At 37.2% G+C, this 24,225-nt stretch overlaps 5 protein-coding genes across 7 annotated transcripts in view; 2 read left to right on the top strand and 3 right to left on the bottom strand.

Moving 5' to 3' along the window:
* Nucleotides 1-156: 156 nt before the first annotated feature.
* Nucleotides 157-11,553, bottom strand: LOC118598787. Its single transcript, XM_036212040.1, has 7 exons — nucleotides 11,418-11,553; nucleotides 3,771-3,945; nucleotides 3,637-3,699; nucleotides 3,477-3,556; nucleotides 3,276-3,406; nucleotides 3,141-3,207; nucleotides 157-3,074 (listed from the first exon to the last, which is right to left on the bottom strand). The coding sequence occupies exons 2-7, from the start codon at nucleotides 3,842-3,844 to the stop codon at nucleotides 3,010-3,012; spliced, it is 480 nt and encodes a 159-aa protein (XP_036067933.1). The 5' UTR covers nucleotides 3,845-3,945; nucleotides 11,418-11,553; the 3' UTR covers nucleotides 157-3,009.
* rbp7b (retinol binding protein 7b, cellular) lies at nucleotides 3,884-5,895 on the top strand. Its single transcript, XM_024270494.2, has 5 exons — nucleotides 3,884-4,018; nucleotides 4,097-4,195; nucleotides 5,201-5,379; nucleotides 5,514-5,615; nucleotides 5,754-5,895. Exons 2-5 carry the CDS (start codon nucleotides 4,123-4,125, stop codon nucleotides 5,805-5,807), a joined length of 408 nt encoding a protein of 135 aa, XP_024126262.1. The 5' UTR covers nucleotides 3,884-4,018; nucleotides 4,097-4,122; the 3' UTR covers nucleotides 5,808-5,895.
* Nucleotides 6,476-8,933, top strand: cenps (centromere protein S). Its single transcript, XM_024270495.2, has 5 exons — nucleotides 6,476-6,662; nucleotides 6,734-6,857; nucleotides 8,482-8,515; nucleotides 8,605-8,671; nucleotides 8,766-8,933. Exons 1-5 carry the CDS (start codon nucleotides 6,633-6,635, stop codon nucleotides 8,868-8,870), a joined length of 360 nt encoding a protein of 119 aa, XP_024126263.1. The 5' UTR covers nucleotides 6,476-6,632; the 3' UTR covers nucleotides 8,871-8,933.
* Nucleotides 10,839-14,811, bottom strand: tardbp (TAR DNA binding protein). Of its 2 annotated transcripts, none has more exons than XM_024270491.2 (5): nucleotides 14,080-14,811; nucleotides 13,035-13,198; nucleotides 12,808-12,957; nucleotides 12,546-12,716; nucleotides 10,839-12,468 (listed from the first exon to the last, which is right to left on the bottom strand). In XM_024270491.2, the coding sequence occupies exons 1-5, from the start codon at nucleotides 14,318-14,320 to the stop codon at nucleotides 11,977-11,979; spliced, it is 1,218 nt and encodes a 405-aa protein (XP_024126259.1). In that variant the 5' UTR covers nucleotides 14,321-14,811; the 3' UTR covers nucleotides 10,839-11,976. The 2 variants fall into 2 exon arrangements, with proteins under 2 accessions (XP_024126259.1, XP_024126260.1); XM_024270492.2 differs by having other exon boundaries at nucleotides 12,817-12,957; nucleotides 14,080-14,810.
* A 920-nt stretch (nucleotides 14,812-15,731) lies between these two features.
* Nucleotides 15,732-24,225, bottom strand: part of gnb1b (guanine nucleotide binding protein (G protein), beta polypeptide 1b) — a 12,070-nt gene continuing 3,576 nt past the window's right edge. The window contains exons 2-11 of one of the 2 annotated variants that reach the window (XM_024270497.2): nucleotides 21,537-21,644; nucleotides 21,197-21,235; nucleotides 20,999-21,105; nucleotides 20,721-20,784; nucleotides 19,238-19,400; nucleotides 18,978-19,044; nucleotides 18,679-18,880; nucleotides 18,166-18,382; nucleotides 17,969-18,084; nucleotides 15,732-17,460 (exon numbers count right to left, since the gene is read on the bottom strand). In XM_024270497.2, the coding sequence (XP_024126265.1) occupies nucleotides 17,978-18,084; nucleotides 18,166-18,382; nucleotides 18,679-18,880; nucleotides 18,978-19,044; nucleotides 19,238-19,400; nucleotides 20,721-20,784; nucleotides 20,999-21,105; nucleotides 21,197-21,235; nucleotides 21,537-21,593 (1,023 nt within the window). In that variant the 5' untranslated portion in view covers nucleotides 21,594-21,644 and the 3' untranslated portion in view covers nucleotides 15,732-17,460; nucleotides 17,969-17,977. Of the gene's footprint in view, nucleotides 18,085-18,165; nucleotides 18,383-18,678; nucleotides 18,881-18,977; nucleotides 19,045-19,237; nucleotides 19,401-20,720; nucleotides 20,785-20,998; nucleotides 21,106-21,196; nucleotides 21,236-21,536; nucleotides 21,645-24,225 lie in introns of both variants that reach the window. The other variant, XM_024270496.2, reaches the window with a different exon arrangement.

The raw sequence follows: 24,225 nt of genomic DNA, 5'->3' as shown, positions 1-24,225 counted from the left end.
AAAATCTCAGTAAATGCCAAAATATTCCAAAAAGCTAGGCAAAATGCCAACTTTTAAAACTGTAACTTTTTTATTTAACATAACTTTGAATAATAAAAAGTCAGGAATATTATTCCAGAATAAATCCACTTAAATAACCTTCAATATTTTGCCTTCCATAAAAATATATTTTGTCAAAATGATACAATAAGCGCAAGATAACATCGGGACATCAACAACTATAAAACAAAGCGACATGGTGGGCCGGATCCGGCAATTTTGGTATCAAATAGTGCAACTCATTCAGGACGTCACTGCTTGTACTTTTGGAATTCAAAAACTTTATAGTTTTTGAAACTTTGAGCAAAATATGCCGCATAGGGAACGAATGAGAAATTGGTCAAATACTTTCACACTTTTTGAAACCCATGAACTTCTGCATATACTTTCAGCTGGAGACACCATTCAAACTTTAAAATGATTAGTATCTACAGGGCTTTTAGGCTAATTTGGAGTCTAGCTAATATTTTAGCATTATGCTAGCTGTTTTGGTAAAACCTGACATTTTTTCTTTTTTTTGGGGGGGGGGGGTTTGGCATTTAGCTAATATTTTGGCAAGCTGCTGTATATTTTCTTTAGATATGTCCTCCAAGATCAGAAAAATATCATAAGAAAATGTTAAAAATACTAAAAACAACATATTCATTGAGACTTGTAAATATTTAACACTTTTTACCACAAGAGTGCACTCCTGAGCTCCCACAAGTTGTAGTTTAGGCCTTTTTTTTCCCTTTTTAGTTCAGTGGCTTCAGCATCAAACAGGGAATCCCTGAAAGCTAAACTTTTATTTCTCATTTAGGAAAAGTCCAGACAGTGGCTGTGAAAGTGCTGATCCTTCCCAATATTTTAAAAAAAATCTACATGTTTCCTGTAAAAAGCAGAAGCTAGGAAGGTCTACTCTATCTCCTACAAGCACTTTGCTCCAATCATTCAGCTCCAGTTACTTTATAAAACACCACCAACCAGAAAATGTCTTTTTTATTCAGAGTTTATGGATCTGTTGTGTTTTGGCCACATTTTAAATCACAAATGTTGCATTTTATGACAACATTTACATCTAGAACGGGGGTCTGCAACCCATATGTGGTTCTTTTACTCATTTGTTGTGGCTCTCTGGTTAATGAAGAATAAAAACACAACCAGAATTAAGTCACAGCAGATTTTCTATTTTTGAATAAATTCAAGGGGATTTTGACTGTGCCTAATGGTTTGTAAAATACAGTACAAGTCAATTAATTGATTTGATTTTGGATTGTTAGAATTACAAATTTCTGACTGAGCTGCACCACATAATCACTGTTTAATCGCGTACTTGTACATTTGAAGCATTGAGATGATCCAATGTGACACATAGGGCTGGAAATCACTGGGTACCTCATGATACGATACATGTCCCACAATATCGATAACATCGCGATACTGTGATAATTAGTCAAAAGTGTCTCTAATAACTCACCTTTTTTAGGGTAAAATATATCCCCATTTTTTTTAGCTTGAACACAATCATAATAAACAACTTTTGTCTTATTTTGTGCAACACACTTTTGTGCAAATCAGTGATGCTATGTCTTTGACGAGCATTGACACCAATTGAATTTGATTTATCTGTAAAATTCAGTGTTAATAATTGTAAACAGGAACAGCAGTGCCACTACTTAGTGCAAAATTTTTGTGAAAAACAGAACAAAAATAAATAATTAAAGTATCTGCCAGGGACAATTGTCTGTCTTACAGTCAGTCTTACAACACGCGCCACTATCTACCTCCAATGGAATGTCTCATCAAAGGATGACGAATGTAACGTTTTACAGCCTCTTCAAACGAAAATAAAAGATCGATACTTGGTGAGAACCCATCGAGAATCAATCGTTGGACTAAATATCACGATATATCGCAATATCAATATTTTGGCACACCTCTAGTGACACAGGGAGTCTTTTATTTTGAAAGGGAGTCATGAACAGAGGTGACTCTGTTAAAAGTAGTAGTATTTAATAAAAGTATTTTCTCATTATGTGTGTTTCCTTTATGCTGAAAACAACTGTATATGAAAATCAGCCCAGCGAATTTCCACACAAATGAATGTAAATAAGACAGACAAACCTCTGCTTTGAGTCTGTTTTTTCCTCCTCTTCCTTACTTTTTTGACCTTAAAGCTGTCCCTGGGGGCTTCTTTTACTGCTTTTACGTCCTTAAAGTTTTAAAGAAGCAGCGACCACACCGCGTGCCCCTCCCCCTCCTTCCCTCCATCAAGCTTCGACAGGAGTAAGGAGGGGCGCAGCATCTGGCAAGTGATGTCAAACTTTTGAGTTATTTTATTTATGGTTTTAGTAATTGCATTTTTAACTTTTAACACAAAAATAAGTGATGTGTCAGACTGTAAAATAAATAAAAAATAAATAAATAATTGAAATTTTGGGCCCTAGGCGGCCGCCTAGCTCACCTTTGCCTAGGGTCGGCTCTGATTAAAATAGTAACATTAACTTGGACGCAAATCTCTTTTTTTCTAAAGGTTGAAGTCAGACATTGTGGTCAGTAAGAAATCCGCTCTTTAAGTGTTGAAGGTTGCAGACCCCGGGTCTAGAAACTTCACTTTATGGATCTCCATTCCAAAACGACAGTTATAAAGGCAGAATTTTTGACATTTTTCAACCAAAACATCTTTTGGTTTGACTGTCTTGACAAAATCTATTATTTTTTTGGTAGAGATAGATCTTTTTTTTAGTGTTCTTATTACGTGTTGTAGTTAAATGTAAACTTTATGTTCACTGTTTTTTACAAGCTCATGTCATGGAAACTGCAACCACCAGCACACCTGCTTCTGTGGAACAAACCGTGGATGGATGAAGTCATTTTTACAGTTTTCCTCGTGGTCTAAAGTTACCGGCTGCTGCCGGCGCACAAAGCTCATGAATAGTTGAAATGCGGGCTATTGGATGTCAGCGTGGGGGACAGCTGCGGGGGGGTTTATCAGCCCGTCTGCGCCGCGGGCCGCCTGTTGCTTAACCACAGTCCTCCTCTCAGCAGCAGAACGCCTAAACGGACGCCAACAGGTGAGGATTTTGTTCGGTCAGTTCATTTGGGAGAGCAGTGACCCTCACCTGCACTGACGGCAGAGGCGACTGTCAGAGCCGCCGACATGTGGTAAAGCTCGGGAGTGCTTTTGACCTGCGAGGACAGAGGAGGGTTTGGTCACGGTTTAGACGAATGTTTCAACATTTAGGCATCAATCTTACACATTCTGCTGCTGTGAGAGTCAGGATGGAAGTGCTGAGTCCAAGTCCACATGACAGGAGACCAAACAAGTGGAATGAAGCCCACAGACTCTGAGGAACTGGATCCAAGAGGGTGAACAGCAGAGAAAAACCTCGGAGGAGAAACAAAATGTTATTGTTTTATATTATGAACTGGGGTTTGTGTTTTTGGATGAGACTCACCTGAAGCAATGAAGGACAAAGCCACAGAGACACACAAGTTGATCAGAAGAGGCTGTTTGCAGTATCTGGAGGATTTTGGCCTTGAATCAGATTAAAAAGAAGCTTGTGAAACGTTCCCCCTGACCCATTTGGCGTAAAGCCACCTCAGTCTTGTAGCCACCTTGCCATGATGTAGATCTGAGGGATCAGGACCACAAGGATGAACACCACGTTCACTATTTGACTGCAGATAGAAAAGTCCAACCGTCATGGATTTGACAGAAAAATTCTATTTTAGTTTCCAAACATACTTACAACTTTAACCTCTGAGTCCTTGGTAACCATCTGCTGCTGTGATACGCCGCGGAGACCAGCAAGTACAGGAACATGGCCAGCGTGCTGCAACTCTGTTCTTGGTAAACGCCTGCGCTTGCAGGACGGATTGCGTTTCAGTCGTACCACGCCAGCCGGCTCAACATCAACTCAACATCTGCACCAGAAACGAGGCCGAAAGGTCAGGCGGTTTCCTCATCCTGCTCCTCCGGGGAACGCGTCCAGCAGAAGTGGGTAAAGTGGCGCATCACTTCTGCCCCACATTGCTGCACATTAAAAACATCCCACACGCCCAACTCTGATTTCAGTCACGCAAGAGAGTCCAACATCCAAAATGCCTGCAGACTTCAGTGGAACCTGGGAGATTGTCAGCAATGTCAACTTTGACGGCTACATGGTGGCACTCGGTGAGTGGGAATTCTTTTTTTTCTTAACACTTGTTATTAAAACTAGGGCTGTGAAAGTTAACGCGTTAACTCATGTGATTAATCAAAACAGAATCAGCTGAGATCAGAGCAATAAAACTCTAAAATAAACGTTTCTTATATTCTTTGATTGAGATTTTATTAAATTTAAGAGATAATACGGCATTTATTTGTAGTTTTTGGACAAACGCGATCTTTTATTTTAATAAATGAGGCGAAAGATGAACGTCAATCGACAGCTGCAGCCCAGGCCGAAAGATCCACTGGGGTGGGCGGAGCCTAACTGAGCTGTCTCCTGTTAGAAATCCAACAACGAGGAAACTGATCATTATTTTATGTTGGGATGGGGACTGAAATTAATTTCCACAATAACAAGCACCGGCGTTGTCTAAAAATTGCGTAAACTCTACGGTTCTCTGCGAAAGTCCCGTCCGCCGACGTTACGAGATGCTAGCAGTTCAGAGTGGACAGACACACCCCCACCTGTGAGCAGATTCTATTACGAGATGCTAGCAGTTCAGAGTGGACAGACACACCCCCACCTGTGAGCAGATTCTATCCAAACCGACCTCAAAAATATTTCTTTTAGTATTTTCCACAAACACAATAAAGAAAATTTAGGAGAAAAAGAAAAAGCAGAAAAAAGAAAAAAGAATTCCAGGAAAAATCTCAAATGGACAGCGGTGCTCTTTGGAGGAAAGTTCTTATTTCTGGTAGTTGAGGTTCCAAAGGGTTAAAAATAAACAATCTAAATGTACAATTTTCCGTGTGATTTCATATTGTGATTATTTGCAGATAATATACATACATATACAAATAATATAATGAAAAAAAGGAAAAACTGAATTGCGATTAATCGATATTAAAATTTTGCAATTAATCGCGATTAATTTTTTTCCCCAGGTTTGCGATTAATTTGTTAATTTTTTAAAATAAATTCCCGGCCCTAATTAAAGGCTTTGTTTGTTAATATATTTTTACCTGCAGGTGTTGATTTTGCGACCCGAAAAATCGCCTCGCTGCTGAAGCCCCAGAAAGTGATCAAGCAAGACGGAGACCATTTCACAATTAACACGCTGACTTCCTTCAGAAACTATGAGTGCTCCTTCAAAACTGGACAAGAGTTCACAGAGCTGACTAAAGGAATGGACAACCGAACATGCCAGGTAAAGACAAACAAAAACGTAGCAATTTACCCTGGAGAACTCATATTTTAGTGTGTTAAGGCCGCCCAGTAAAAGCTGTGATTTAATTAGATTTGTTTATATTTAGTTGAATTATCCATTTTTTTTCCTATTAGACTGTGGTCAACTGGGAAAACGACAGGCTGGTCTGTGTTCAGAAAGGAGAAAAAAGAAACAGGGGTTGGACTCACTGGATTCAGGGAAATGAACTTCATCTGGTATGACTCTGTAAATCATAATAAAAATAATAAAATGAGTGAAAATAAATAACATAATTTGTAATTTGTTTTTATTTTAAAAAATACAGGCAAATGTGTGACTAATTTCATATTTTTGTGTTTTTTGTGTTTCTTCAGGAACTCACATGTGAGGATCAAGTCTGCAAGCAAATTTATAAAAAGTCTAAGTGATCAATATTGTACTTTTAGTGTTATTTCTACTAAAACTGCTTAACCACACACTCCAGATGGAACACATAATAAAGAACATTGTGTTCTCTTTGTTGTTATTTTGTTCTCAAACATGAATGTTTCACCTACTTCTTCAAAACATTTAGAAAACATGTAAATAAAAAAGCTTGTTCTCGACATTCTATGTTAGAACGTTGCTTCAAAACTTCAACTTTGTTACAAAACTACAATACCCAACATAAGTATGCATTTAGAAAAAAATGCATTAGACAAAGACTATAATCATTTCGTTTATTAATATTTGTATATTTTAAATAATGGAAGAACAATACTAACAAAGTTTGTTTTACTTCCGGAAACAATTAGAGCTTAGATTCAATACATAACCTCAATCTAACCCTAAAGGTAGATTAAAAAACTCAACAATCTCATGACAAATTAAAAGTGGTTTGGAGATGAAGCAGTTTGAGGCCCCTCCAGGACACCGTAGTATTGTGAAATTTAAATTATGTGACCCAAATTATTTTAAAAATGTACTAAATGAATCAATATATTGTAGGTTACACTGTCGCAAAGTTAAAACAACTACAAAATCTAACATTTAAACGTTGCAGTACCAATATGAACCACGTAGAGGCGCTGTGAGACAAAACATTAAAAGAACAGAACGGAAATGACGCCACGAGAATCGCTCGTCATTGGTCTGTTGATAAATGTGTAGCGGGAATTTATCTGGATGATCGTGAACTTTTCTGTGACACGAAAATTATACTAGAATCTGTATTTGTTTCAGCGAATGATCTTTAAACATTTTCCCAGCGCAAAATGTCGCTGACCGCCGATGAAAACCAGCAGGTGAGACGTCCAAATGTTTGCTAACAATTATTCACGCGTTCAGACGATGAGCTGCGGGGTCTCGTCCTCAGAGGTTAAAGGCGGCGGTACACTTCACGGTGGGCCGGATCTGTCAGAAGCTGGGAGAGGATCACCGGAAGGAGTTCAGCCGGCAAACTGTCGCGGCGATAACCGAGACGACGTTCAGACAATGCGGTGAGGCCAATAAAGTATGCCAAAGTCGCAATTTACTTTCAGAGTCAACGAGTCTCCTTAAAATGAGTCCTAAAACTTTTAGACTATTAAACACTTAAAACCTGTTGACATTCATATCTTCATACAAATTTTAAGTCAATTCGATCAGAAGAAATTATTTAAATGTTGTGTACTTGAACTGTAAGCTTGTGTGGAGACAAAGTGTCGATGAGCTGTTCTAAAATAATCTAATAATCTGGGTTAACGATTCGATTCACATGATAGTTCAGTCTCATCCGTAGTTAATTTCTAATGATCCAATTCACTGACCTAAAATTGATCCAGGAAATCTTTATCCAAAAGTGTGACTCAGAGATAAATATCTGGTACCGAACAGTTCAGGTGAAGTTTTCCAGATTCTTTGCTAGATAATCAAGTATTGATAAAATATGTGAACAAACAAACAAGAATGAACTTCACTGTTTTTCCACATCAAAATAGGGGAACGTTATTAGAACGTTCTACCACATATGATCACCTCTTTGCTAAATTCAAAGTGTTTCCACATATTGGAGTGTAATAATGGTTGATCTTTTTTTTTGTTGTTGTCATGGGTTGTCTCCTGCGATAGCACTCTGTCATTTTTATGTTACAGTAAATTAAACCTCACATCTTAATCCAAATGGTATCTTCCAGGGGTCTGCAACGTTAACACTAAAAGAGCCAAAGTCCCACTTTATTGTTACAAAATGCACAATTTTTATGTTTTTTTTTTTTGTCAATTAAATATTTATTTATAAATGCAACTTAAATATTACAGTAATTAATTTACAAAAGCGTCAATGTACTTCTTCTACTTTTGACAGCAGCACACACTAGTTCCTTTCAAAATAAAATCCACCCTGTGTCAAGAAAGGTCTTTCTGCTGCAGCAACTTTACTTAAATTAAAAATGCAACACAAACATGTTTTTTTTTTTATCACTAGGATTAGGGTGTTCCACAATCACTTTTTTAACCCCTTTTACTTTCATATATAAAAACATTTTAATAAAATCTATTAAAAAAAAACTCAAAACATTTAGAATAAACTGAGCTTTTTATTGTCATTCTTGTGAAGCACAAAACACACAATTGTAAATTATTTTCAATCATTTTAGACTTCATTTGTTAAAAACTTTAATCATTTTAGTGAAATTTACCAAAATAAAACATTTGGAGTCTTATTTGACTATTAATTAAAAACACAAATTTAAAAAAACATTTCTACTGAATATTTGACAGTATGTTAAACTTGTTTTGCTTAGTTGTTTGAAATGTTAGAAATCTAAGCAGAAATAACCAAATTTAACTAACTAATCAACTATGTACTCAATCGATAGGATTTTTCATTAAAGCTAAAGAGCCACAATAAAGGGATAAAAGAGCCACAGGTTGCAGACCCCTCGTTTATTCATATATCAATATACTCCATTTTATTTTGAAATTATTTTACAATGGTTTATGTTGATTCAATTAACGTCAATTACACCACTTTGTGACTTCAGATTCTCATCTGAAAATCCAGCAGAAATGTTTGGAATTTTCTGAAACATTTGATGTTTTAACTAAGTTCAGATTTATCACTGTTCACCTTTTTCCTCCTAGATATATTTGCCAAAGACCTGGAAGCCTTTGCCAGGTACTTTTATTCTTAAGAGTTACATATTAAAATGATTTAATTATTTAACTGTATGGGGAATTTTTAATCATGTTCAAATGTGATTTCAGACATGCTAAAAGAACCGTAGTGTCTGGTGACGACGTTAAGCTTGTTGCCCGGCGCAGTAAGGCATTGGTAAGTTTGACAGAAAAATATTCAATTACATCTGTGGGAAAACTTACAGTACAGTAGACCAAACTTTTTCATGTTTTACTTTGTTTTATTTCAGCATGTCCACATACAAAATAAAAGCAACGAACTGGCCCAGGAACAGAAAAAGAAAAGTGCTGCAAAGAGGAAGAGCAAAGACGCTGAGGAGGAGAGCAGGGAATAGAAGGCACTGGCCAGTCTGCTTCACTATATTCAACATGCAAATAAAAGAATGTCCCACACATGAGTTTAACGCCTAAGTGTCACAGTTTCTACTACACATTGTCTCCTGAAAGTGCTAAAATGATCAGTCGGCTTCAGCCACCATTAGTAACTTTTATGGCACTGATGGAGATTGGCTGACTTATTAAAGTTTTTGTTCAACTACAAAATAATATGGTGCCTTCAAATTTGGCAGTTGTGACAACAACCTTCAAAGCTAATAAATTTTGAAGATGTTTAACCCTTTAACACCTGAGGCGTCACCGGTGACGCTTAAACACAAAATCTTTTACTTTTTAACCATTCACATGATCAACGTAATTCCAGCAGATGCTGAAGGAGAAAAGCGGCGTGAGAATCTGCTGGAATTACATTGATCGTGTTAACTGTTAAAACATTACAGTACATCAAAGAATATAAACACAAGAGCTCCGGTGTTAAAGGGGTTAACTTCATGCTATGTTCACACTGGGCTAGAAACGCGCATTTAAGTGGCCACTTCCATGTAAATGCATGTTTCAAGCTTCTGCATTTGAAACTCTTGCGTTCACGCGTCACCACGCAATAGACCAAGTATAAAACGCCATTGAACCAGTTGACCAATCGGGTTCAGATTTGGTAGCGACGTAGAGGTAGTGTCTTTTTCAAAACACAAAAGTGCCAAGAGTTTTAAAGTTGATCATGATTGACAATTTAAGAATTGGGGTTTCTTTGAGCCCGTATGGAATAAATAACTCCAAAGCACAATCCGAATTCTTCCCTTCTCCTCCATTTGAAAGCGAATTTTTAGTGTGTCCGGAATATTTTTTTTTCCAAATCTGACCCTGAAAGTCGTCCGTCGCGAGCCTAAACCGCGTCGCGCTGAGAAGAACTTTTCATCACGTGGGTGCGCTCTGGAACACAGAAGTTTACATTTAAATGTAAGTAATGACTTTTTGTTTTAGCATGACATTTTAGCATGACATTTTATGACAAGTTATAAAACCGCTGTTTTTATGTATATTTGAGAGCTGGAAGCTCCATGCTAAATCTAGCGGACCGGCAATTACTGGTGACTTCATCGAATCAAAGTGACGTACGAATTATGAGATGTTATTTTTTTATAACTCTCAGTCTGGAGGGGTAAATGAAGGGGATTGGCCCCAAGTCTTTCATATATCTGTTAAAGGCAAGGCCCAGGTGCTGAATCCGGCCCTCTGGGTAATTATATCCGGCCCACCAGATAATTTTATTTTATTGTTATTAATCTGCTTATTTCTAACTTGTAGAATTTTGACAAAATATATTTTTATGGAGAGTAAATTATTTAAAGTTATTTAGGGTTTATATTTATTTATTCTGGAATAACGTTCCTGCCTGTTTTTATTAATGTTAAAAAGTTGCATTTTTAAAGTTTTAAAAATCTACTTTTAGTGTGTTCAATAAATGTTTATTCTGTTTGGTCCACGACCAAAAGTGCGTTTTGGCCCCCTGTGCGATTGAGTTTAACCGCTGATATATCGAAATAGAAGCGTGCAAAAAAAAAAGTGTGGCGTAAGATTTGCACCACTTTAATGTTTTGCACCAACTGTAGGTACATGCACTAGTATTGGGTAACATCGTATGCTAAAAGCGTGTTAAGCTTGTTCTTGAGCGTGCATGCCCATGTGAACGTAGCACGAAATTTCAAGTTGTAGACAAATATCTGGAACTTACCGCTAACCTCTGGAAGTTACCGATAATTTCAATTGTATTTTAGGAAGCCATCACACTCGGCAAAAAGACAAGTACTACCGCATGTCTGAGATGGCCACACACTCAAAGTGCTGAAACTCCCATCTTCATCCTTCAGGGTTCAAACGGAGACCTCGACCCGGCAGTGCCCAAGGTCCCTAGATATGTGAATTGAATTAGAGGTTTTTGGAAGCTGACTCGAGTGATATATCAACTATTAACTATTCAAATGAACTTTATTAGACAAGTCCCTTCATTTTGACATGAACAAGAACAACTGAGAACCTTTGGACACACCACTCCACGTTCTCACACCATCACTCGCGTCCCCCAGAGTCTTCAGCAGGTGTCACCCACATCAAGTACACACTTACAGATCAGTTCAATAACATGAAAGCACACACCATACAGCATTCAAATCAGATTATATAGGCAGTACAAATATTCATCACAACATTCCACATTAGATTTTTTTCTGCACTTAACAGACATACTTAATAGTAAGGAAAATATTGCAAAGATAGAAAAAAACAAACAAAAAAAGGAAGTTGGAGTACTAATTAAAGAATGTCCATGTTAGGGGAGGCGCTCGTAGCATCTGCAGCTTCCATTCACACACTCAGAAAGCAGTCAAATTGGGTTCTCACCGCACAAGCAGTCCGCTTCACGCTTCTCTTCGTTCGCTCACTCATTTCTTCACTCCTCGCCACAAATCCATCCTCAACCGCACTCATCAGTTCTTAAAACGTTGCGCAGTTCTCTCCATTTAAAAATGGATAAAAGTGAAAACACCCACCGTCTCTCAGAACATGCGGAGTGAAGCCGTTCTTTGTTGGCATAGCATTTACAGGTGGGAAGAGGGAGAATGATACGGATATCACCCCAAGAATTCTGCCAAAGAGGAACTTCCTCACAGGAAAATGGAAGAGAGGTGAACTGCAGAAGAGATTTCAATGAAGGCTTTTCCACAGAACTGGACTGCAAAGAAAGTTGCACTTAAAACATTTAGGTTTCAACCAGATTCTTTCCAATGCAAGATTGCCTTTTAGAGTCGATGACAAAGCTGGATAATGGTGAACCACAGACATTCATGCATTTTTTAAAATGGGTATCACATTTCACAATACATGCATTAGAGAATCCAGTTGAAATGGATACAAAAAAACAAACAAGACGTCAAAAATAGCACTTTAGTCAAGAGATTCTGGTAAACGATTCACTTAAACACTTCCCAAATTAAATTGTTAGCATTTTTCCCCCAAGTGTACAAAACATCTTTTTCAAATACTCAACACCAGAAATGATTTTTCAAAAGACGTATCCTTCTCGCAATACTTACCATACAAACCCACAACTTACATACCCCACCCAGAGGATTTTGACTCCATGCTGGACCCAAAACCTGAACTAAACCCACTACCGCTGGTTGTGGAGTTGGAACCAGTGCCCCAGCCCAGACTAGCCGAGCTGGTGCCGTAGTTGCTATTGCCTGTGTTGAAAGACTGATTCTGGTCCCTGTTAGAGCTCGTTCCACTAGAGGAACTGCCTGAAGTGGACGTCTGCTGCTGACTAGCAAGCATGCCCATCATCCCCCAACTACTTTGCAGGGCAGCCTGGGCAGCAGCCATCATGGCAGGATTTAGACTGAAGGAACCAAAGTTGGCCAGACTACTGTTAGTGCTGCTCCCCAAACCACCACGGTTGCTGCCGAATGCCTGAGCTCCAAAGCCATTCCCAAACCGTGCTGTGCGGTCATACTGCCTATTGCCATGTTTGGGCTCAGCATTTGAAATGTGAACACTGACTCCTTTAATTATAAGGTCTTCCCCACAGAGAGACTGGGCAACCTGCAAGGACAAGAATCCCATTTGAGTATTTGGAAACGGAGACCAAAACAACCACGACATCTCCACACACACTGTACCTGGTCGTCCGCAAAGGTGACAAAGGCAAAAGCACGGAAAGGCTTGGGGATGAAGACATCCGTGACTTCCCCATACTGCATAAAGAATTGCCTCAGATCATCTGTGGTCATGTCTTCTGTGCAACGGCCCACGAACACCTTTCGGCTCCTTAACGGCTCGTCTGGACCTTGCTGTCACCAAAACATAGATTAAGTATGAATAAGATGACACAAAACAAAGCAAAATCTAACAACAATATGTAAATGTACGCAAAGACATTACCATATTCACCTTCGAGTTAGGAAGCTTGCAGTCGCACCATCTCCCATCAATCATGTGGCGTTGGGAGATCACCTTCTCTTGGGCTTCATACTCTGTGAACCTCACAAAGCCAAATCCCTTAGAGTTTCCCGTTTTGGCATCTCGTTTCACCTGGATGAAATACATAAAAATATCAGTGTTGATCAAATGCAAAACAATGCAATTTTTACTTTTTTAACTATCAATACCTGAACCATGATGACTTCTCCAAAAGTGCTGAAATAATCTTTCAAATCCTGTTCGGTTGTTTTCCATGGAAGACCCAGAACGATTAGATCCGACGTCTTCATGTCTCCTCTTTTCATCTTTACAGCAGAAGACGCATCAATTTCATCCATTTTCCTTTTGTTGTCTAGACAGAAAAATAACAATTTAGAATAAAACTGCATGAAAACAAAATGTTTCACTAGATCCTTTAATTTTTTTGCATTGTTTCTAGGGCTGCCAGAAACAAATATTTTAATAGTCGACTAATCACAGATTATTTTTTCTGATTAGTCGACTAATCGGATCTTGTACATAGTGGATGTAAAGCACATCTTAACAGTCATTAGCTTTAAACTAACTAAAAATAAAGACAATTCAGACTATAGTTTATTAAACATTTAATGACTCGTGCAGCCTCTGTCCTTCATTAGTTTCTGGTATTAAAACAAGATTAAATTAACTGAGATTGGCATCTAAAACAAGGAACTATTTTTCATTAAAGATAAAGTTTTGGCCTCACTGACTCAAAATTTTTTTTTTAAGTTAATTTTTTGGTGCTGAATGCTCACAACTCTGTTCAACTTTACTACAGTTTGGCTCTATATAATATAAAGTAACAACTTAATCGAATATTAAATTACTTGTCGACTATTTTAAGCATCAATTGTTTAACAGAAGTAGAGTACATAATAATGCTTAAGTTTAAACATGTAATGAGAAATTTTTTTTCTGTGTTAATATAAACTGAAAAAATGCCTTTGGTGTATTTTTAAACATATAAATTTGACACATACAATGTTGGTTTGGTTCAAAGTTTTTAGTGTGTCAACTTTACCATCATATATAACCAAATGTGTTCAAATCTGTGGGGAAAAAAAAATCTATAAAAACACAATTATTTATATTGCTAAGAAGTCATAAAGAACTATATAGACACAGATCCATCAAATGTGATATTTTTACAGCTAAAGTTGTTAACAAATTAAGTAAAGAAACTTTTAACAGTGCTGTGTGTTCTACATTTACCTTTTGGATAGTTGACCACATACACGATGTTCCCCCAGCCGGTCTCCGGTGCATGAAGGACCCCTTCCACGAGTCGCACCCCCCTCATGCACTGAGACACGGGGCTCCGGAACCGCAGGCCGCACGCGCCGGGAAACTGAGCCGCGACCGTTGAAAGCAGGACGGTACCGTCGTCCTCCGACGGGATCTCCATGGGCTCCTCGTTTTCCTCCTCCGCCACTCGAATATAACCTTCCGCCATTTTCCTCCGGAAAGTGCTACAGCTCGCTTGTTTTGATATTGACAACTGCGGCTAACTTTAGCCGACGTTGCTAACAAGGCTGAATGAGTCAGGCTAATTTCACAGTCCAAGGAGGAGTTATGTTACAAATCTCTTATGCAATAATGGAAAACGTGTGAAGTACTTAGTTCAAAAGAAATGCTGACATTAAATAAAATATGTCGCTCGGATTGTTTATAACGAACCTGTAGCAGTCTGGAGTTCCTTTGTTTGCAAGTCTTCTAAACCTAAATACCTGTGAAAACTGCGTACGACCCTTAAAAAGTCTCCGGAACGATTTTGGCTAAATTATGTCAACAAATATGGGAAGATTTATGTAAGCCGCTCGTCTTCCTCCTCATGTATAATGAATCGTAGTGCGAATCTTGTTTTATTTTTTTCCACGCTACGAAAACAGACGACTGCGTTCGGCCTGCCAAAATGGCATAATCCAAGTCGAGACGGAAGTACGTCATCAGTTTGGACGATTGGATTTTTTGTAGGGGGGCGCTTTCTTGAGTGTAGTTCATGAAAAACACGCAAAACGTATTTGTTTTAGGCAATTATGTGCTAAAAATAACACTTATGTAACTTTTAGTTTTTTTGTGTTTATACACGTGCCATTGAAATAAGAAAAACTGTATTTTTGACTGTGAGCTTTAATTTTCCAAACCTCTTTAGTCCGGAGAAGGTTCATTGCTTTCACTACAGCATCCTCGGTTGGTTGGAAATGACAAGATGGCGGCTCGTCCAGATGAAAGACGAGAACTGTTTTGACCGCTCATTCCCCAGTTCCTTCACAATTTTAACTTTTCTCTTGCTGTTCTAATCTTTATTGAAACAGTTCTTGTCAGTGCATTTTATTAAAAAATAAATAAACTCCAAATATATTTGCTAATTCACTAGTTTTCAAATATTTTTTATTCTCAAGTCACGTTTGATGCTTATCTGTATTTTATGAAAAACTGGGTTAAACTGTCAAATTTTGACATTAACAGATTTAAATGATTCACATTTCAACCAAATTAGAAAAGCCTCTTCCCAACAAACAAGGAGTGCTTTTAAATCTTTGAGTACAGTTATGTCAAATAGAAGTTTTTTTTTTAAATTATCAAATATATCTTAATTTTTAGTGAGATTGTTTAAGCCTCCCTTGATCCCTGCATTTATAAATATTTACATGCTTACATTTTTCAAATATTTCTCCAGTTTGCTTGTTTGTTGTTGTAAATATTAAGTGTTCAAAGACAAATGAAATGTTTTAAACATATAAACCTGTACTATTTAAAGTTTAATTTGACCACTATAAGCTTTAGTATTAATAAATGACATACTTTATGTTAGATGAAACCTTTGAACAAAAGTTCAAGGTTCAGAAAAACCACTATAAAAGTAGATCTCAAACAGCTTTTTATTACATTTTCAATCAATAACAGTACAATTTAGTACAGTATCTATCTTGCATCCAGCTCACCATGGAACACCAACAGACGGAAATGAAATACAAAAAGTGAAAAGGTACATAAGGGTGCAGAGCTCTATAATATTAATGGAAAGAGAAAAGGAAATCCATCTCGGCTGAATTGCATTTTCACTTGTGGCCACACACGAATACATCACATTTATTGTACATCATTGCAGAGAAAAAGAAAAGTGAAAATATGTCACAACCTTTAACAAAAGTGCTTCTGTATACAGTGAATTGTTGTCATTCAGATTTTCCAAATTTTCAATTTAAGACCAAGAAATAAAAATGTACAAAAGTTTTAGTATAGACAATATGTGAGGACATTTTGTTCTATTGAGAGTGAGGATTTTAAAAGGAGAGAAAAGGACTTGTCAAAGACAGAATTCAAACAGTTATTGGTATAATTATTACAAAAAATTGGCATTAATAGAACTGGTAAGCGTAATTTACACGAAGTATGCAATCAATAATATTTCTTCCGCCATTTTTGCTCATTCTGGTGCATAGCGTTACCAGTATTAGTATGTGATGGTTGCAGAGTCTGGAGAAAGGGCCTCTTTGCATCAACCAACTCTCCACTTCAGGTAATACTAATAATTAAAAAAAAAAAAAAAAGAAAAGAAAGAAAGAAAAAAAAAAGAATGGAGGATTTTGCACCACTGAAAGCAAGTCTACAGCATGCACATCTAAATGAACCTCATGGCAGACAAAATTAAATGTCATAACTTAAAATAGACCATTATTTTCAGACATTGATTTGTACATTTCATTCAGTTGCGACTGCAGTCCCAAGCAAAAGCAAGTGTCTATTAAGTCAGACGAGGTGTTTCGACGTGGAATCGGAATAAAAAAATCCTTTCAAACATTTCAATTAGACCTCAGATTTTGTCACCGTTTCACTTGATCTCATGTAAGCATGGACAAGATTTAAGTTATCTGGATTATTCGCTTGCAACTCTTTTTTGTACTGGAATGAGCATTCATAACTTATATCAGGTGCTTGGTTAGTTAACATAGCATTAGTTGAAAGGCAAAGCTTTATGTGCAAAAAGCTGTGATGAAACAAACAAAAAAAAGCTAGAATATAAATACATTATGGACATTTTGAAAGCTGTTTGTGTAATATGATCCAAGCTTTACATGTTTTCCTTATGAATTTTATATGATTTTACCTGGAATAGAAAGACTAGCTGTAATTCAAACATATCTAAAACCACTGAAGGAATGAAAAAAAAAAAAAGAAAAAAAAAAGCCGTCAAGAATAACAAACCATCAGAATAGAAATCTTAAAAAAAAGAAAAGAAAAAAAAAAGTTAAATAATTTGTACAATTACACTCCAACATTTGCTTTCAAGACGCACACATTTGCATGGGATGAATAGTGTTGTTTTCTCTTTCAAGGTAACATAAAATGGTCCAAGAAGGAATGCACAAGTTTCTGATTTGATACCACAGGAGATCCTTTCTTAATTAGGTGATAAAACAATTGTGCTCTTCTTTGTGTAGGAAAGGCATTGGTTTCCCTTCTGGTTTTTTTTTGTTTGTTTTGTTTTTTTTGTGGTGTCCAAGTCAGTTTTAACAGTGTTGAAGAAGATGCTGTGAACATTCTCAAGTTGTTATGGTCTTCCAGTCAACTTTGGAGTTAAAAGAACATCTGGGAAACAAACAAACAACTTTAGGATTAAAAGAAACCGATATGTTTAGCTTGCCCGATGTAACTTTCATTCGACACAAAAGAATCCTAAGAAGTAAAGATGCAGCTTGTGCTGCCAGCTTTGAAGGAGCTGAATAGAGGAGCACTTAAAACCCTATCCTTGTTTCAGCTCACTGTATTGGCTGGTTAGCTTCAGGGAAGTTGAACAGCACCACAGGTGAAGCACTAAAAGGTGAAAAATTAATTTGTTAAAAGGGCGAAGCATTAGTTAAGACTCCATTACCCCCCAGGGATTACCCTCATTTTCTATGATGACATCTAGCGGTTAAGCAGATATTAACCATCAGAGTCCCATTCAACTCTCCGAAACGCTTCCAGCCAATACGGCACTGGCAGGCTGTGCCACTGTGTGCTTACCCTCTATAGTTTGGATTTAAGGGGCTTACCAAACACAAACATTAAAAATGTACAACTAAACAAGAAAAAAAAAAAAAAAACTAAATAAAACCTTCAGGCTTCAATTCCAGATCTTCAGAAAACTGTCCCAGGATCCTGTTGCAACTGCCATGCCATCATCAGTAACTCCCAGGCAGCTAACGCGGTTGTCATGTCCAGCCAACACACCTAAACAAGACCCACAAATGTCATTTAGTTTACATTCGTTTTCAGATTTATCACTAAAATCCCCGCGTTGTAGGCACTGACCTGCACGGTCTGCTTTTAGTGTGTCCCACACGTTACAGTTGAAGTCGTCGTATCCAGCCAGAAGCAGGCGTCCGCTCTTTGAGAATGCAACTGAGGTGATGCCGCATATAATGTTGTCATGGGAGTAGACCATTAATTCCTGATCGGCACGCAGATCAAACAGTCTGCAGGTGGCATCGTCGGAGCCCGTGGCAAAGGCGTTGCCATTAGGGAAGTACTACAAGAAATGAACAATAAAATATGAAAGCAACGGGTAAAACCAGAAACGTTGGGACATTTTTAGATCTTACGAAGGATATGTAGTGATTGCTGGGTAAAAAAAAAATCTTTAAAGTTTCACAATAACTTGTTTAAGGTTAACTGATGGTTACAGGGAAAGACAACTATGTTTTAGTTCAGACCAGTGCGACATCATTCTTGTGCTCTCAGGAATAAAAGTATGTGATGAATCTTAACTTTTCCATCATTTTCCCACATGACTGTCTCGAAAGACCAGTTAGGTGAATAACTTACACAGATGGCATTGATGTCAGACTCGTGACCGGTGAACGTCTGTTTGCACATGCCCTCCCGGATGTCCCAGAGTTTAGCAGAGGCATCACAAGCACCAGAGACGAATAACCGGGAGTCCGGAGCCAGAGAAAGACTCATGACGTCGCCGGTGTGTCCCGCAAATGTGGTTGTCTGCTGCCCTGTTTCAATGTCCCAAAGTGCACTACAAAAACAAAATAAAATCACACAACAACAGAGCTCAGTTTCCTTTCTTCAAACTCTGGATGTTGCTGGTTTGAACATTTGTCAGAGGCGTTTACCAAGTGGTATCTCCAGAGCTTGTAACAATCTGGTTGTCATCAAGGAAACGACAGCAGGAGAGGTATCCTGATATTCAAGAACATTACACAGCTTTAGTAGTCTGCACTCCAATGCTAACACATAACTAGCTGCACACGTCAATTCAATCCAAAAATCAATATTTAAATGCAACCGACTGTGTGGAAAGGTCTGTCAAACGCATTCTAAAAAGGAGATGAAATAAAAACGGATCAGAAGGGATCAAAAACAGATCTGATACCTGTATGTCCGGCCAGCTCACGGCTCACGCGTACATTGCCCTCACGTGTTTTCAGGTTGTAAATGGAACAGATGTTGTCTAAGCCACCACACGCAACATAATTTCCTGATGGTGCATATGCACAAGTCATGACCCAGGAGGATCGAAGTGGAATGGCATGAACCTGGAAACAAGCACACACAGTAAATGCATCTGCCAGTTTAAAAAAAAAGAAAAAAAAGAATGTTTTTAAACTTGTAAAGACACTCATCTATCAAAAATATATTCCATAAAAGGCTGTAAAGATTTTATTACCCACAAGTTAATTATACAACCCTTGGTCTTTATTCACAGCTAGTCATTTATCTTGAAATTAAGCACAGGAATGGTGGCTTAACCCCATTGGGATGCAGCAAAAATTAGAGCCAGGAGGGCAGAAGGTTCAACTGCACACAGAGGTAATTACATCTAAGCTGATGTAAAACTGACTGCTTTACATTTAACATAATGGCGACCAAAGCTACAACCAAGTTAATTTACAGCAAACTCCTAACTGGCAGGATGTCTAAAAAGCAGGATGTCTTATAGGAAGTGTAACGCCATCCCATCTAAACTGCATTACTCTGTCAGCGGGTTTACTGTTTGGAAGCAAATATTTGAAATCAAATATTATAAAAGATCAATAATGCATAACACATGGTAATTATGTGGCAACATTTCTGACAAAGTAGAGCCCCATCATGAAGGGGAAGAGTGCATTTCCATTAGGGCTGCCACAAACGATTATTTCAATACTCGACTAATCGTAGATTTTTTTGTTTTGATTAGTCGACTAATCGGTGATGCTTTAATATATTGTAACTTTTCAACCGTTAACACGATAATTCCAGTAGATTCTGAAGGAGAAAAGCGGCTCAATGAGCCGCTTTTCTCCTTCAGAATCTACTGGAATTATCGTGTTAAATCAAAGAACACAAAAACTGGCGCTCCGGTGTAAAAGGGTTAACCATCATTAGCTTTAAACTTGAAGTGTTTAGCTTAACTAGACGACGACCCCTCTTTAGCGTCAGTCACATTGGGGTTCCTTTTGTCACTCTTTGTCTTTTTTTTTTTTAAGTTTCGCACATTGGGGTTCCTTTTGTCACCCTTTGTCTTTTTTTTTTTTTAAGTTTCGCACTTTCAAGCTCCGTTGGCGTGTTGTTATGCTACTTGAGTCTTCTTACAACTTCCTGTGACATTGCTACTGACCTGGATTAGCACTACTGTGATTGTGTGTCGAAGACAATGGCGCTAGAAAGCGTGCACCATAGTTTTCATAGTAGGAAAAAAAAAAACCAAAACGACTAATAAATTAGTTGTCAACTATTTCAATAGTCGGTTATTTCCTCTATCAAGAAAATTTCAACTCTCCATGGGTCTTAGATAATTATAGATTTCTTCTGATTGTATCAAATCTTTACTGTTAGAATGATTTTTTATGAATGAATTAAAAAGCAGGACTTGCCTTGTTTGTGGTATAACTATCCCAAATAATGAGCTTCCCATCTTGAGAGGCGCTGACCAGGAGCCTAAAAACAAAACAAAAAAAAATGAAGGGCTTTATTAAGGTCAAGAGTAATCAAATCGCTTTTAATCTCTAGTTTCTTTCACAAAAACCCGTAAAGAAACGTTCACAGTCGACGGTTTAGCATATTAGATGAAATTTGTCATCTTTATAAATGAATGAGGTTAAAATGTAGTTCATTATTTTCATCAAAAGAATTTCTTTAAAAAATTCCATACCTCGAGTCTGAACCCCAGTGCATGGCATAGATTTTAGCCAAATGACCGCGCAGTGTTCGTCTTGTGCGCATTTGAATTCGCCCGACGGGGTCAATATTAGCTGTGATCTGAAAAACAGTTTCATACAGTGGTTATTTTTAATAATCAAATACCTACAGAGCTGAAGATCTCAATGTAAAAAAAAAATAAAAAACATACCTGCGCTAGCGTGGCGTCTGCACAAGCTTTCCTAGCATCCTGGAAATGAGTACAAGTTTGTTTTTAATGCACAAAAATTACATAGTTATGACCAAGAATTCATTTTTAGTGACTTTTTTCCAAGTAACTGTTAATTTATCCTTGATCTAAACTCAAATCTGATTTTTACACTGCATTGCTGTTTTATTAATCAAACTGTCCCTGCAAGAACAGTTGGAAAAACAAAAAAATTAACACAAAACCTGAAACTTGACTAACTAGATATTTAAAAATGCTTATAACATAATTTTACACACAAAAGTCAAGTGGTGTATTAGAGAATAAATAAAGTGTCACTTACTCTGATCTGATTTCTGAGTTGATCTGCCTCTTGGCGTAACTGGTCCAGTTCACTCATTTTAATCTGCCTTATTTATAACCTTACTCCAACAACCAGGGTACTTTTGATCTGGAAAAACGTGAAACAAAAACACAGAATAAGACACTGTATCACACACATTCAAACTCATGTTGGCTCTGAACTTTAACTCATCCTGTTTACAGTCAACAAAACTGTAAAATGGTTCAAGTGGAAAATGATTTTTTTTTTAAAGAGCATTAAAACATTTCCCTACACATAAATTGTGATTTGTTGATTCTTCAGGTTTCATATGAGGTAGACACATTCAGATTTTTAATAAATAAACTTCTTTTAAATGTATGACAAATGCATCAGAAAAAAGGAAAAAATGTGTCACATTTTAAACCTGAAATCATATTTTTTCTCATAAAAAGGTACACCATCACGATACATACCCGAACATCAATATATTAAGAACAGTAACACAATGATCAAACTGAAGAAATATGGACAAAGCAAATGATTTAAAAAAAAGTGAAATTGTTTTACTGGTTGGAATTATTTCATTGGCAAAGACTTGAATACATTTTCTTTTGAGTTGTATCCACTCAAATGGTGACTTAAATTTACTCCACTTAAGTTACATGATAATATAGTTTTGATGTAACATCAGCCTGTGATTTGAAGCTTGAATTGTACACCTTACTCAATGTGAACTCGTGGTATTTAAATTGTAATGCTGCATTCACAACGCATGGGATTCACACTTCAAATTTGTGTTTGCCATGTATCAAATTTACTACTGCCTGCCTGAACGCATTGATGCCATGGCCACAGAGCAACCACCAACGTTTTCTGGACTTCATGCGTTGCCTCGTCATGGAAAACATGGATGTTGGGCGAGTAGCTTGGGTTTATACGTCTAGAGTTCTAGAGGCAATCGGCAAGCCCGTCGTCACCCAATAGTAATTTGGACAGTCAACGGCAACCCCGCGGCCTCAGCGGTTTAAGAATATGGATGGAAGTTCAGGACAAAAATCCTTGCATTTAGCGGCCATATTGGAGTTTTTTATTAACCCTCTGAAAACGTATCGTGCCCAAAAACGAGTACCTGATTGGTTGATGCCTCGCCACTCGAAAATTGCTCAGCAGGACCTCAGACTGCATTTGTATATTGACTTGACGCCCCTGCCAGGCGAATCGCATCCGGTGTGAATGACACAGTAGAGTTCGTTTTTAAAAGAAACAAAATCAGTTAATTCTTCAAAGAAACATCAAGTCATCAACTATCATGAAGTGTGTTCTCAAGTGCAAGCCTGTTATATTTTAAGGTGCAAATATTACTAGATTGCTTTTTCAAAACATAAATAAACGGATGTTAGAAGTACTGCCTCCTCTTTAAGATTCTCTCTCAATGTTGCTACTTTAAATCATTAAGAATTTTTATATTTAATTTAAAAAAAAACAGACATTCTCTTAAAGTTTTGCTCATTTAGACACCTATTTAGCCACTATTGAAGCCAACAGTAGTTGAACTAATTAATGGGGGGACATCTGCACCCTTACATTAAAAAATGAGTAGAATTTCTGATCAGCATCAAGTAACATTATGGATTATTTTTCTGAAATTGCGAAAAATTAATCTACTTTGACACCTGCGTTTAATCTTTGCCAAGACTGCTCATCTAAGACTAAAGTAATCAATTAAAAGACCTTAAAATAGGGAAGAGATGATAGCATTTCACCAAAGTTTAAGGCTCTAAAATATCAGGTTGTATAAATGTAGAAAGTCATTCCGATCATATCGTCCTGAGTACCACTAAGTTTGGTGAATATTCACATTGCACTCACAAGGGTGTGACCAAAAAAAGTATTGTAAAATCAGAGTTTCAACAACATTTTATTCATTAATAAGAGCCACCATTATAGGAGTGTACTACTCCAAAATATTTGATACAAATATATGGAATTTGATACAGATTATTGGACAATATTTTCTAGTTTTAAGAAACAATTTTCACCATATTAAACAACACAAACTTTTTTATTTATCAGTGTTTGTTCTTTTTATCAGGTTCTCTGTTGAATCAATTAACAAACTAACAAATGGAAAAACTAAAAGTAATCTACACTTAAGTTTTAATAGCGTTAAAGTAGTTTGAATACTTTTGATGCAGCTGAACATCACATGGATGAAGCATTCTGTGTTTATAAGATCACTAACATTGACAGAAACGATTCTCTTAGATTTAAAATGAGGCACCAAGTGAAAATATTATTTGGATAATAGATGGTGCAACAGCTATTTGAGCCGTACTTGAAAATGATATTACTTAATCTCCACCAATGAGATAGGTCCCAACCCTTTGTGATTTGCAATTCTCTGGACTTACAGTAAGGGGAGGAGTTCTTTTTACTATTTAAAACATACAGCAATTGTTACCTAATCCTTTCGGTTTCCTTCCACTTTAATTCACTGAATAGTCTCGTCTGCTTTCACACTCATGTACTGGACAAGGGTTCACAAGGAAGAATTTTATTTCTAAAATAGGGGATCCTTTCCCCTAAAATCTTAATTCTGGATTTAATCTACAATGACATTATGAAAATGGCTTCTGGTATAAACCAAACAGCCTTGGGCGAGAGCAATCTAAATATTCCCAAACTCTAAACAAAGCACCAACTGTAA

Source organism: Oryzias melastigma, linkage group LG5 (genome assembly GCF_002922805.2).
Source record: "Oryzias melastigma strain HK-1 linkage group LG5, ASM292280v2, whole genome shotgun sequence".
In the NCBI taxonomy this organism is placed as follows: Eukaryota; Metazoa; Chordata; class Actinopteri; order Beloniformes; family Adrianichthyidae; genus Oryzias; species Oryzias melastigma.
This window is presented reverse-complemented; position numbering and strand designations above follow the sequence as displayed.

Excerpts from the sequence above, each read along its gene's own strand:
- LOC118598787 (XM_036212040.1), bottom strand. The coding sequence starts at position 3,844 with ATGTTCCTGTACTTGCTGGTCTCCGCGGCGTATCACAGCAGCAGATGG. Across the intron at positions 3,700-3,770 it reads AGGACTCAGAGGTTAAAGTT|TCAAATAGTGAACGTGGTGT; the intron begins GTAAGTATGTTT and ends TTCTATCTGCAG. Across the intron at positions 3,407-3,476 it reads TTTGTCCTTCATTGCTTCAG|GTTTTTCTCTGCTGTTCACC; the intron begins GTGAGTCTCATC and ends TTCTCCTCCGAG.
- rbp7b (XM_024270494.2), top strand. The coding sequence starts at position 4,123 with ATGCCTGCAGACTTCAGTGGAACCTGGGAGATTGTCAGCAATGTCAAC. Across the intron at positions 4,196-5,200 it reads CGGCTACATGGTGGCACTCG|GTGTTGATTTTGCGACCCGA; the intron begins GTGAGTGGGAAT and ends TTTTACCTGCAG. Across the intron at positions 5,380-5,513 it reads TGGACAACCGAACATGCCAG|ACTGTGGTCAACTGGGAAAA; the intron begins GTAAAGACAAAC and ends TTTTCCTATTAG.
- cenps (XM_024270495.2), top strand. The coding sequence starts at position 6,633 with ATGTCGCTGACCGCCGATGAAAACCAGCAG. Across the intron at positions 8,516-8,604 it reads GACCTGGAAGCCTTTGCCAG|ACATGCTAAAAGAACCGTAG; the intron begins GTACTTTTATTC and ends ATGTGATTTCAG. Across the intron at positions 8,672-8,765 it reads CCCGGCGCAGTAAGGCATTG|CATGTCCACATACAAAATAA; the intron begins GTAAGTTTGACA and ends GTTTTATTTCAG.
- tardbp (XM_024270491.2), bottom strand. The coding sequence starts at position 14,320 with ATGGCGGAAGGTTATATTCGAGTGGCGGAGGAGGAAAACGAGGAGCCC. Across the intron at positions 13,199-14,079 it reads TGTGGTCAACTATCCAAAAG|ACAACAAAAGGAAAATGGAT; the intron begins GTAAATGTAGAA and ends TTTTCTGTCTAG. Across the intron at positions 12,717-12,807 it reads CTAACTCGAAGGTGAATATG|CAAGGTCCAGACGAGCCGTT; the intron begins GTAATGTCTTTG and ends TTTTGGTGACAG.